The sequence below is a fragment of the Microcebus murinus genome, chromosome 5 (assembly GCF_040939455.1).
Source record: "Microcebus murinus isolate Inina chromosome 5, M.murinus_Inina_mat1.0, whole genome shotgun sequence".
Lineage (NCBI taxonomy): Eukaryota > Metazoa > Chordata > Mammalia > Primates > Cheirogaleidae > Microcebus > Microcebus murinus.
The window spans coordinates 85,024,924-85,037,130 of NC_134108.1; the positions used below are offsets into that span (position 1 = coordinate 85,024,924).

At 32.4% G+C, this 12,207-nt stretch overlaps 1 protein-coding gene across 1 annotated transcript in view; it reads left to right on the plus strand.

Moving 5' to 3' along the window:
• Positions 1-12,207, plus strand: part of EYS (EGF-like photoreceptor maintenance factor) — a 1,642,296-nt gene that overhangs the window by 142,397 nt on the left and 1,487,692 nt on the right. Inside the window, 2 exon segments of the mRNA XM_020287130.2 lie at positions 4,767-5,734; positions 8,933-9,043. Of these exon segments, the coding sequence (XP_020142719.2) occupies positions 4,954-5,734; positions 8,933-9,043 (892 nt within the window). The 5' untranslated portion in view covers positions 4,767-4,953.

Genomic DNA, 12,207 nt, shown 5'->3' on the forward strand with positions numbered 1-12,207 from the left:
TTTCTTCCGTAGACAATTTTGTCAAAGAGCTTTCTACATCTGATTTTTCTCTCCCTTAAATGCTATAAACCCACCGTATCACTCAAATCTATCTGCTCCTACATCAATTAACTCCAGTTACTGAGGTTATCAACATTATAATCATCAAATGTAGTAAACTCACTTCATAATTTTATGTAAGCACCAACTCTATAAAAATTCTGGAAAAAATTTTTCTTATTTGTTTTCCTTAACAAAATGCAAGGTTAGTTTGAAATATCTTCTTTCACCTATCTCTTGAATATTGTTGTTCTCCAGGATTCTGTTGCCTTTCACCTAAGCAGCTTTATTTACTCTCATGGCTTATCCACGTTGTTCTGAATATTCTTTCACCTAAATTAACTGTCTCTTCTCCATTGCTTCTTTCTTTAGCTTTCATTTAAAAATTTATGATTTTTCCTTTTCTAGACTCCCTTCTAGAATTTTCATCCTCCACGCTGCCAGTAGCTATATTGATATTTCTAAAGCACACATTCTCACCCACCTTGTGTAATTTCAGTCCAATTTATGGTAGTCAGAATCTGCTATTTACCTTCTAGAGTGCAGGAATAAAATATCAGAACTGTTATATCTATTAATTTTATTTCATTTTATTTCTAATTATCCTTTTCATGTCTAAAATGTGTAGTATATTATTGATAAAAATAAAAAAGATATTTATCATGGAACTCATACTTCATAAAGGAGTGAAAAATGAGAAAAATCACTGGTGCATAAAAGCTACTGCAAACTTACTAGAAGTTTCTATACTTCACAATATTGTATATTGAGTATGAATATAAATAAATTAATTACATACATTAACCCTAATTCTCACTCCACTGTTTTATTAAACATCTATTGTAAGCCAAACACTGTAATAATCATGCTGTATTCAAATCATTCATTGTTTACATAAAATTTATTTGTCTAAACCTATGTCTTTATTTTTTTAAAGATGTCTTTTAACATGATTTTTATATATGAATGAAAGAAATATTGTTTATGTCTTTTAACTATTGAATCTAAGTTGGAATTTTTTTGTTAGAGTAACCTAACTACAAAGCTAATACAAAAGTGATACAGCTCCTATTATCTGAAATTACACAACATCTTTTCTTGTGAAATATTTTCCTGGTATCATAGCTGTCAAGTGATGTTATAGTTGTAATTACAGACAAAGCTATACACACGGCTCCATTATAGTTTCTAGCTTTCTATACTTTGTCTCAAGAATTTATAACGTGGTAATGGTAATATCACAGGGGATGAAAATTCTCTGGATTTTAACTCTTAAACACCCTATAAACATATGTGTGTGTTTATTTTATTTTTATTTTGGCATATTATGGGGGTACAAATTTTAAGGTTTCAAAAAGTGCCCCTCTTCCCCTCCCCCCACAATATGTGTGTGTTTAGAGTTGAGGAGAATGCCATTTCGCTTCTACTTTGGACAGGGTTTGAAGAGTTTTTATAAATGAACAATTGAGTCATATACCATTATACTGTTGAGTCCAAATTACAGTACCTTTAATAAACAAGTAAAGTTTATTAATGTTATGTTTATGTTACCGTATTTTCCAATAAAATCTACAGCATTTTGTAATCAGTGTGTGTGAATACAAAATGACTTCATAGAGGTTTTTTGGTTATGCTTTTTTTTTTTTTTTGGCTGCTATTTTCATTTATTTAAGTTTTCACAAGGCGGAAATGCAATGCATCAAGCCACTTTCTCTTTGAAGACATAAATGCACAATAATTAGGGACCAAGAGAGTTTTAAGAATCACAGGATTAGCCCCTCAATAAAGCAAGCTCACATCTGCAGCCAGTCTAAAAATTTCACACAGACCTAATTTTGTGTCAATGCAAATGTAATTTGTCTCCTAGCATTTACACGTGGAAATAAATTGGTAACTATGTTTAACTCATTTGCTACTTAATCTTTATTTTAGCTTTTTCAACTAGGCTACTGGGAAAATAATATACCTGTGCTACTGTAAATTTTTGCTTTACAGCTACAAAATTATGTCAATCTTACCTAGTGATTCTTCTGGTTCTCTCTAAAGACCAACTTTCTCTCCTGTGTTCATAAATGTATATACAATTGATTTTTGAATACTTATACTGGAAAATCACTTAGATACACTTCAGATTTAGCATATGTGTAAGTGATTAGGACATCCCTCTCTCCCTTGCTACCATGTTTCTCTACCTGGTCTTCCTGGGATTTTTTCTCTTTTCTTAAGTCAACAGCCTTCGACACCTTGTAGGTCTACTATTTTAATATTTCTGGGTTCCACCAGCCTTGTTATATTTCTCTTGCCACTGTACTTAATCAATCATTGCTATGATTTCACTAGATTAGTGCCATCATCTCCTCCATAAGTGGGTCATCTCTTGTAATTGTACTCACTGGTGTGTTCCTCCCCTTGCTATTAGACTAATACCATTAAAATACAACAAGTCTTCACTTAACGTTGTTGATAGATTCTTGGAAACTGCTACTCAAGCAAAGCAACCTACACCAGGTCCTTGAATAATGTCATTTTCTTTAGTATCTTTTTGTTACGTTGATGAAAAAAATTGGTTTTGTTATATGTCGTTTCGTTTAGTCACAGTTTCCAAGAATGTATGGTTGATGTTAAGTGAGAACCAACTTACTGCAAAATCATCCCTGTTAACCCCTACATGAAATCTTTAAGAGGCTCTCCATTGCCTTCAGATGAAATGTGAGCTCCTTTACTGACAATGTCTTCCCCTTGTTGATATAATCTCTTTCTAAATCAAGAGCTTATTTCATCATAATTCCTTTTTTCTCTATGATTAGAAAACTACTTCTCTCACTTCCTTAACGATGTACAGTGTCAAACTTGTCTCAAAATCTTTAGACAAATGCTTTCTCCTTGTATATTCTTCCTTTGATAATTTTCCCAGATGATCCTAGTTCATCATTTTAGTGTTTCCTAGACTAGATTAAATGTCCCTGTTTCATGTCTCTTACCCCTCTACTCCTCTAGACCATTTTGTTGATAGCAATTTGGTGAGGTTTCCTGGTTAATTAATCTGTCTCCTTTATTTCATTCTTAATTCTTTACATTGACACCTTATTTCAATTGATCACTGATGAATTCCTTGTACCTACCACATTGTCTTACACATAGATTTGGCTCAAATATATTTATTTAAAGTATTTTTTGAAACTTTTACCAAAAGGAAACTTTTAGTGGAAGTACAGTGATGATTAACATATTTTAAATGAACATGATTATGCATAACAATTCCATGAAAATTTTATTTTTTATCATTCTACATGCATTAGTGTTATATATCACTTATATTAACTTATATTTTATAGGTTTATAATATCAATAATTGAAGTTGCAAAGAGATGATTTATAACACAAATTTTATTTCTACATGATATGGATTAACCATTAAGATATTGGACTTACCATAAATATGTGGTGTGAATTAGCAAATTAATTCCATCATATAATGGGATAAGATAATTTATTTTAGTAATATTTAATTAATGGTCACAGTGTAGAAAATAATGAGATTTTAAATCTGACAAACCTGAATTTTAATCCAAGATATGTCACTTACATGCTGAGTGAAATTTCATAATAACAAAAAGCAAAAGCTACCATTTATTCAATGACTCATACATGTTTACATAGTTTCATGCAATCTTCAATACTACCTTGTTATGTAAATGTACTTTTCCCCAAGGTACCTATATAAAAGTGAAGGGACCTAAATTTCATGTTGCCTAAGGACATAGAATTAATAGATGATATTCCTGAGATCCAAAGAGCATGTTGTTTTCCCTGTACTTATTTATCTTTCTTCTCTGGATTTGAATTTTTTTGTGAAGTTTACAGTTTATTTGTTAATAGAGTGATATGCACTCTATAATTGGTAGATACTTGTTTCTTTAACTGGGTTAATGTAATAAATTCAGAATTCCTGTATGGTATCTTGACCTCTGGAAGCAATGATGCCATCCAATAGAACTGATGCCCTGGCCTCTCCTTTCACACCAGCGGTGATTCATGAAAGAGAAGGTTACTATCATATTGCTTCCATTTATAATCCTTTCATTACTCCATTTTATATTTCTTTTTCCCTCTTTATCTGCCACCCTTCCATCATTCCTGCAGAAGAAGTTGGTTGAAGACTCATTCTAAGTTTAGTCATTTGCACAACAGAATTTTTTATGAGTTCTTTATATATGTGGGAGCTCTCATTCCCTGGATTACCAATGATAGGAACATGATTGTCATCACCAAGCACTTTATGGCTTAGGTATGTATAAAAATATTACATGAAAATTATATTTAAATCATTTTTATTCTTATTTTATGTATTTTAAAGGTGCTTTTCTAAAATTAATCAGACGAGGAATACTTATATATCAGAAGAAAATTGAAACCATCCATAAAAGAAGAACCTTGAATATTGCTATGTTTCAGTTAGATTCAAGCTTGGTAGAAAGAGAACATGCAGTAAGTTGCTAGTTTAACTATGTCATGAAATCAAAACTTTTCAATAGCAAGTGATTATATAAGGCTGGCTTGACCCTGTTTTTCTTGATCTTGTTTCCCAAAGAAGGTCAACTGCTGCTAGCGACACTGTCCTTGCAATGTAGGCTCTTCTTTGTTCTAAAAATAAATATCTAGCATTTTCTATATCATTATGTAATTTAGGAAGAACTTAACTAACAATGTGTGTTTTTTGTTTAAAGGAACATGTGAAACACTTGAATTCTACCATTTCTTGATCAAAGTACACTGTCTTCAAAGCTACTTGTACTTTGGGAATAGGAAAAAGAAGAAAAAGCCAATATCCAGGAATCCCTGAATAACAACTCTGCTTGGAAATTTCCAGCAATACTTGAAGACCACTTTGCAGCAATTCTTTATGACACTTTCATGATAGACTGTAAAATACAATTTCCCAAAATGACTAACAAATCAATCATCATTTTGAGACTAGTGGTTCTTTATAGCTGTTTTACAAGTGGAAAAACTACATGTCGTCGGCAATTGGTGAAAGAATGGGATCCACAACCCTCATCATATGTGGTGAATTGGACAGTAACAGAAAACATCTGCACGGACTTCTACAGAGACTGCTGGGTTTTAGGTGTAAACACTGAAAGGGATACTTTAGGCAATCACATTGTTCCGCAGATTTGCCCTTTGCAAATTCAACTAGGAGACATCCTTGTTATTTCCTCCGAACCATCTCTTGAATCTCCAGAAATAAATTTGATGAATGTTTCTGAAGCATCCTTCATTGACTGTGTGCAAAGTACCACCACAGATGATCAGTTGCTTTTTGGTTGCAAACTAAAAGGAATGCACACTGTTAATCCTCAGTGGCTGAGTGTTGGGACACATTATTTTATCACGGCAATGGCAAGTGGTCCATCTCTTTGTCAACTGGGACTTCGACTAAATGTGACAGTGAAACAGCAGTTCTGCCAGGAATCTCTAAATTCACAATTTTGCTCTGGTCATGGTAAATGTCTTAGCGAAGTTTGGGACAAGACATACAGATGCCATTGTCAGTCTCCATTTTCTGGAAAATACTGCCAGGAACTTGATGCCTGTTCTTATAAACCATGTAGAAATAATGGAAGTTTCATTAATAATAGAGGAAAATGGAATAAGCAAGGACATGAATGCATCTGTCACCCACCATTTATGGGTAAGATTGCTTTAAAATAGCATAATTCTATTAAAAGTAGGAAAACAAACTGAATTCATCTACTGTTAATTAAAGACAAGCTACATTTAAAAATAATTTTGTAAATGCCTTAGAATGGGCTAAATTTGGATTCAAAATATGTAAAATTCTCTAAATATTTTCTAAATATTTTCATGTCTTTCCCAACACTCACTCTTAATGTCTCATGCATTAAAAAATAAGATTATTAGAACAATATAAATGTTTTTAGTTATTGTATGAAATTCCCAAGATCACAGTATTTGGGTGAACAGTTCTAGGTGGTGATAATGTGAAAATGAAGTATGCATCAGGGTACAAGAAGTTACGAAACTATGTGGTTATGAGGAAGTCATTGAAGTTGCTTGGCAGTGTTGGAGAGGAATAGATAATTGTGAGCCAGGACTGATGTTCTTAATGAATGTTGTGGCACCTACGAAGTGATTTAAATTACAGATAATAGTGACAAGGATGAAAAGATGATATAATTAATAACTAGTTGTAACAGACTAAACGAGAGGCAATGATCAGGAAAGGTTGTGAAAAGAAGATATTTTATGAGTAATTAAGCGAGAGGAAGGGCAATCTAAAAACAATGTAAATCATGCTAACTGAGGCTGAAGTGGATACTACTTCAGAGTTCATCAGGGAATTGGGGCCATCAGCAGAAAGTGAAAAGAATGATTGAAAATGTAGGGAACATTTGAAGTTTGGAAACTTATGAAAGAATGTATTTTAATGAGAGTTCCATAGATTTGGCATGGAGAGCTGTAAAGGAAACAAGTAAGGCTAGGATGATCTCACAAAGGGAAGTATTTCACAAATAATGGATTGGTAGTGTATTTTGATCATGAGGAAGGAGATTGAACAGTAGGTATGTCTGGAGCAGACCACACTCAGGAATCTAACTGTAATTTTGTTGGGTGGGCTTTAGAGAGTTTCCTTCTATGGGGCTTGGGACCAATTTCACTGGAGCCAAGTTTGAAGAGGCTGTGTGATAAGATACGATTGAAGACCTCAGCAAACCATTGTAGGCTCTAAAATTCACCTAGTGATATTTCAAAGAGTAATTTTGGACTTAATAGTAGGGGAGTACCAAGGCTATTTCAGAAGGTAATATCAAAAATATCCACTGAATACCTTGTTTCTATAAAGGGATTCAAATTCTCATTTGACTCTACTGACTCTATTGGTGATAAAGGTAGGAGTTATACCCCTGACTTACACTGAGGTGTATGAGGTAGTTAAAGTTAAGCCAGGCTAGAGCAAAAGTAAAAGTACTCAAATTGCTGTTTTGTGATGAATAAAAAGGAATTCAATTAAGCCGCTAAAGCCTACATTTTAACCTATCCAAAGAATTTTAAAGGATCTCCGATCAGAAAATTTATACTATGTATCAGAATATTAATTTACATGTATCACTCATATTTTGTGAAATATTGTATCAGAGGTTTTGTTGTAACTGCATAGAGTGGTTTGTTTCTTACTCGGGATTAGTTTATTTATTTATTTATTTGATACACAGTGATAGGTGTTTTAAATCATTAAACTTTAAATACCATAAAATATCTAAGATTACTTATTTTTATGATATTAAGCATACTCTATTATGCTACTTTAATTACAAATAATTATTTCAGTTTTAAAAATTACCAAAGCAACTGAGAATACTCACTGGATTAGTTTTCTAGGGCTGCCTTAATAAAGTACCACAGACTGGATAGCTTAAACAACAGAAATTTATTTGCATCAATTTTGCATGCTAAAAGTTCAAGATCAAGGTATTGGCAGGTCTGGTTTCTTCTGAGACCTCTCTGCTCGGTTTATAGACAGCTGTCTTCACATTGTCTTTTCTCTGAACATGTCTTTGTTCAAATTTCCTCCTCTTATAAGAATACATACACATCATGTTAGATTAGGATCCATCTTAATGACTTTTTTAAAATCATAATTGTGTGCCTTTCTAAAAATTCTGTCTGAGTATCGGGACTTCAACATAAGAATGGGCATCCACAATTTAGCTCACAAAATTCACTAAATATGAAATGACCTATTGAACAATCTACTGTTAATTTAGTTTTTGTGTTTGAAAAACCATTTGGCACATAATTATATTTATTTATGTTTTCATTGTGTTTGGGGTTGTTTAGAGGTAAATGAAGAAAAAAGAGTTCTGCATTAGTAAGGCATTAGTAAGGCATGTCAGTATACAAGGAATTTGAAATGAATCAATGGTAATCGCAAAAACTGCTTACAAATTAATTAAGAGCTCAATTAAATTGGGGAAAAAAGCAAATTGCAAAATTAAAAGCAATAGCTTTGTAGCAACATTTGTCCACTTGACATGCCCTGGGATTTTCTAGGCACATTTCTCTAGTAAGGATATCATAAGATGATTAAATATGCATACAAAAATATGCTATACAAGGCTGTGATATAGTATGACCACAACAGTAGGAGAAGTGAGATCTGGAATATTTAATAAACCAGCAAGGGCAAAGAAGTGTAGAATTTACAAATTTATGCATAGCTACTGAGAACCCAGGCAGTCATTTCTCCTTGGGAACGGTTCCCTTGGCTAGGTGGTAGGTCTAAGTCACAGGCTCAACTACGGCCCATTGGCCACATGCGGGTGTTTTTGTCCGTTTGTTTTTTTACTTCAAAATAAGATATGTGCAGTGTGCATAGTAATTTGTTCATAGTTTTTTTAAAACTATAGTCCGGACCTCCAATGGTCTGAGGGACAGTGAACTGGCCCCCTGTTTAAAAAGTTTGAGGAACCCTGGATGCATTTTGATGTGTCACTTTGTAAATTATTACTACAAAACTACCAGAGTATGTTGAAGAACTAGTCCTTACATGTGTTAACATTATCTACTATCAAAACACAGGTAAAATTTTAAATTATCATAAAAATTAACTAATGCTCAACTACCAAGAATCAGAAAAGTCTTTGAATATCATAGTATCAGATCAGAAGATGAAAAAGCTGATGTCAAATACCAAAACTATTTTTTATTCCATTTAAATGCATGATCATGTAACACTGTTTTATAATTGAAATTACATTTTATCAAATGTATTTAGTATTATTTACTATTAAACAATTGAGGAAAAAAACAATGATCATAATTAAATACTTCTATGCAATGTAAATAAACTTTTTTTTCAATTTTATAGGAAGGGATTGTTCAGAAATAATTGGCCAATGTCTACAGGTCTGTTTCCATGGAAACTGCAGCAATATTACCGCCAATAGTTTCGTTTGTGAATGTGATGAACAATTTTCAGGTAAAAAAAATGCATACATATATATATATATTCATATACACAAATAATTTTAATCCCATCTTATTCATTTCAAATAAAATTTGAAGCGCTTCATTTATCATTGAAAAATATAATTTTAAAGGTTGTATACTTTGACCTTTTTTATGGATAAGTTTAATAAATCAATCTGGTTAATAAAATGAAATGATTAATGATAACAATTCCATAATATAAGGAGAGTCTGAATGCCAGTTCACATGTTTTTCACCAGGATAAAATATATTTTGTACTTCAGTGCTAAAGTATTTTTAGAAAAGTGTACATTTGTATATAATTTCCATAATATATCTAACTTATTTCCTCAGGTAACATGTCATTACAGACAAAAATCCTTTTATGAAGAGTAAAGTTTTTTTATACCTTCTCAAATGAATTTAAACAAATGAAATAAAATCATTGTTTAAATCAACAGCTTCTTAAATATTGGTTAAATGTTTAGACAATGAAAGTATCTTTAACCTGTTTCCATCTTCCCTTTGAACTCTTATACAGTTCCCCATTTTCTTGGACATATAGCTTACCCTCATTATATCTGTTCCTCTTTAAAGTGTCTGTAGGCAATGGTATCTTTAGCCACAATTAGACAACTAAAAAGTCTTTTTGTGAAAGTGAAACAATATGCATTTCTTCCAAATTCCAGAAAATGGTAGTATGTCCCAGTGTTTTTTTTGTAGGCTTTGGAAACCTTACTGAGTTGAGGGAGATTTGAAATTTTGATATAGTACACTGACCACTTCTTCATAGTAGGAGAATTTGGTATTAATAAGTACAATGCAGGCAATAAGAACTCGACAACGCTCTTGAAAGGAATTTGTTTTTGGTCTTTCTTCTCAAGTCTTCTATATACTTGACATAAATTATGAGTTGAAAGATGTCTTACAATATCTAGCCATAGCTTGATATATATACGTCTATAAAATGTATATACTATGTATATACAATGACCATATAATTTATCTTCCAAACAATAACATCTTAGAACAAATGAAGTGGCTAAAGTAGTTACAATTATATAATTGAAATATTTACTTTTGATTGGAAATTTCATTCTATTAAATAGATAGGCATAAAATAGCACTACTAAATTTTTTATTTCAGAATATTATGGGGGTACAAATATTTTGGATACATGAATTGCTTTTGTACAGTTTAAGTTATAAGTTTGCTCATCACCCAGATAGTATACATTGTACCCGTTAGGTATGATTCCACCCTTACCATCCTTCCCTCTCCCACCTGCTTAATTACCAATGAGTAGTTTCACTTCCTTGTGTCCACATGAGTGCTGATTGATTAGTTCCCATTTAATAGTGAATACATGTAGTGTTTGTTTTTCCATTCTTGGGATACATCACTTAGGAGATTAGTCTCCCATTCCATCCAGGTTATTACAAAAAATATTAAATCATCATTTTTTATGGCTGAGTAGTACTCCATGGTATCAACATACCATAATTTATTAATCCGTTCATGAATGGACACTTGAATTGATTCCAAATATTTGTAATTGAAAATTGTGCTGCAATAAACATTCAAGTGCAAGTGTCTTGTTTATAAAATGTCCTTTCTTCGTTTGGGTAAATACCCAGTAGTGAGATTGCTGGATCAAATGTTAGGTCTACTTTTAGTTCTTTGAGGAATCTCTATCCTCTTTTCCATAGTGGTTGTACTTAATGTGAGGTCCTACCAACATTGTGTAAGTGTTCTTTTCTCTCTGCGTCCACTCCAGTGTCTATTATTTTGAGACTTTTTGATAAAAGCCATTCTTGCTGGGGTGAGGTGATATCTCATTGTGGTTTTAATTTGCATTTCCTAATGATTAGGGATGTTGAGCATTTTTTCAGATGTTTTTTATTGGCCATTTCGCTGATTTTCTTTTAAAAGCTTCTGTTCATGCCTTTTGCCAACCTTTTAATGGGGTTGATTGATTTTTTTTTTCTTGATGATTGGATTGAGTTCTTTATAGATTTTGGTTATTAGCCGTTCATCAGATGTATAGCTTGCAAAAATATTTTCTCCCATTCTATAGGTTATCTATTCGCTCTATTGAGTCCTTGGTTGTACATGAGGTTTTTATTTTGATTAATCTTTAATACTGTACTACAGTCTTTTTCCAAAGAATATTTTTTCAATATGGTTTTATTGTTTTAATTTCTTATAAAATTTCATATAACTGTCTTGAAACTTGCATTTATGATTAATAAATTTGAGATTATTAATAGCTTTACTTGATACTTCTTTTAATCATCCCATTTTTAATTGAGGGCATTTCACTAAGAATGTGTTGAGGTTCCTGTTACTGTAAAAAAGAAAGTCTGCTAAATGGAAACTATTCTCAATTTTTTTTGTATAAAATACTTAGATCAGGCCAGGCGCGGTGGCTCATGCCTGTAATCCTAGCACTCTGGGAGTCCGAGGCAGGTGGATTGCTCGAGGTCAGGCGTTCAAAACCAGCCTGAGCAAGAGCGAGATCCCGTCTCTACTATAAATAGAAAGAAATTAATTGACTAACTAAGATATATATAGAAAAAATTAGCTGGGCATGGTGGTGCATGCCTGTAGTCCCAGCTACTCGGGAGGCTGAGGCAGAAGGATTCTTGAGCCCAGGAGTTTGAGGTTGCTGTGAGCTAGGCTGACACCATGGCACTCACTCTAGCCTGGGCAACAAAGCAAGACTCTGTCTCTAAAATAAAATAAAATAAAATAAAATACTTAGGTCAAATATGTTCATAGAAGTCCTATTTCTGACTGTATTCAAAATTCTTTTAACAAACATTTTCCAAGGTAATCCTCATGAAATGAATAATTTCTACTTGTTATTATGAATGCTTCGCTAAATTTAGATGTTAACAAAGTTGTAGGCCCTCTCAATTTATTTCCATTATGGTCTACTACATAAATTTATCCATGAAATATAAGAGCCCCCTAAAACTTTGCTTCCCACAAATCCAGCTATTGCAAAGCATAATTATGTTTAAAATCTTTTATATCTTTGGACTCTTATTATTGAATTTGCTAAGTGTTTTTCTTGCATTATGAAGAAATAAGTTTTAATGCCTTTAAAAAATGCCACCTCACTGAAATTTTTAAAACTGATTTCTTTGGTGCTTAATTTATTAAGTTTC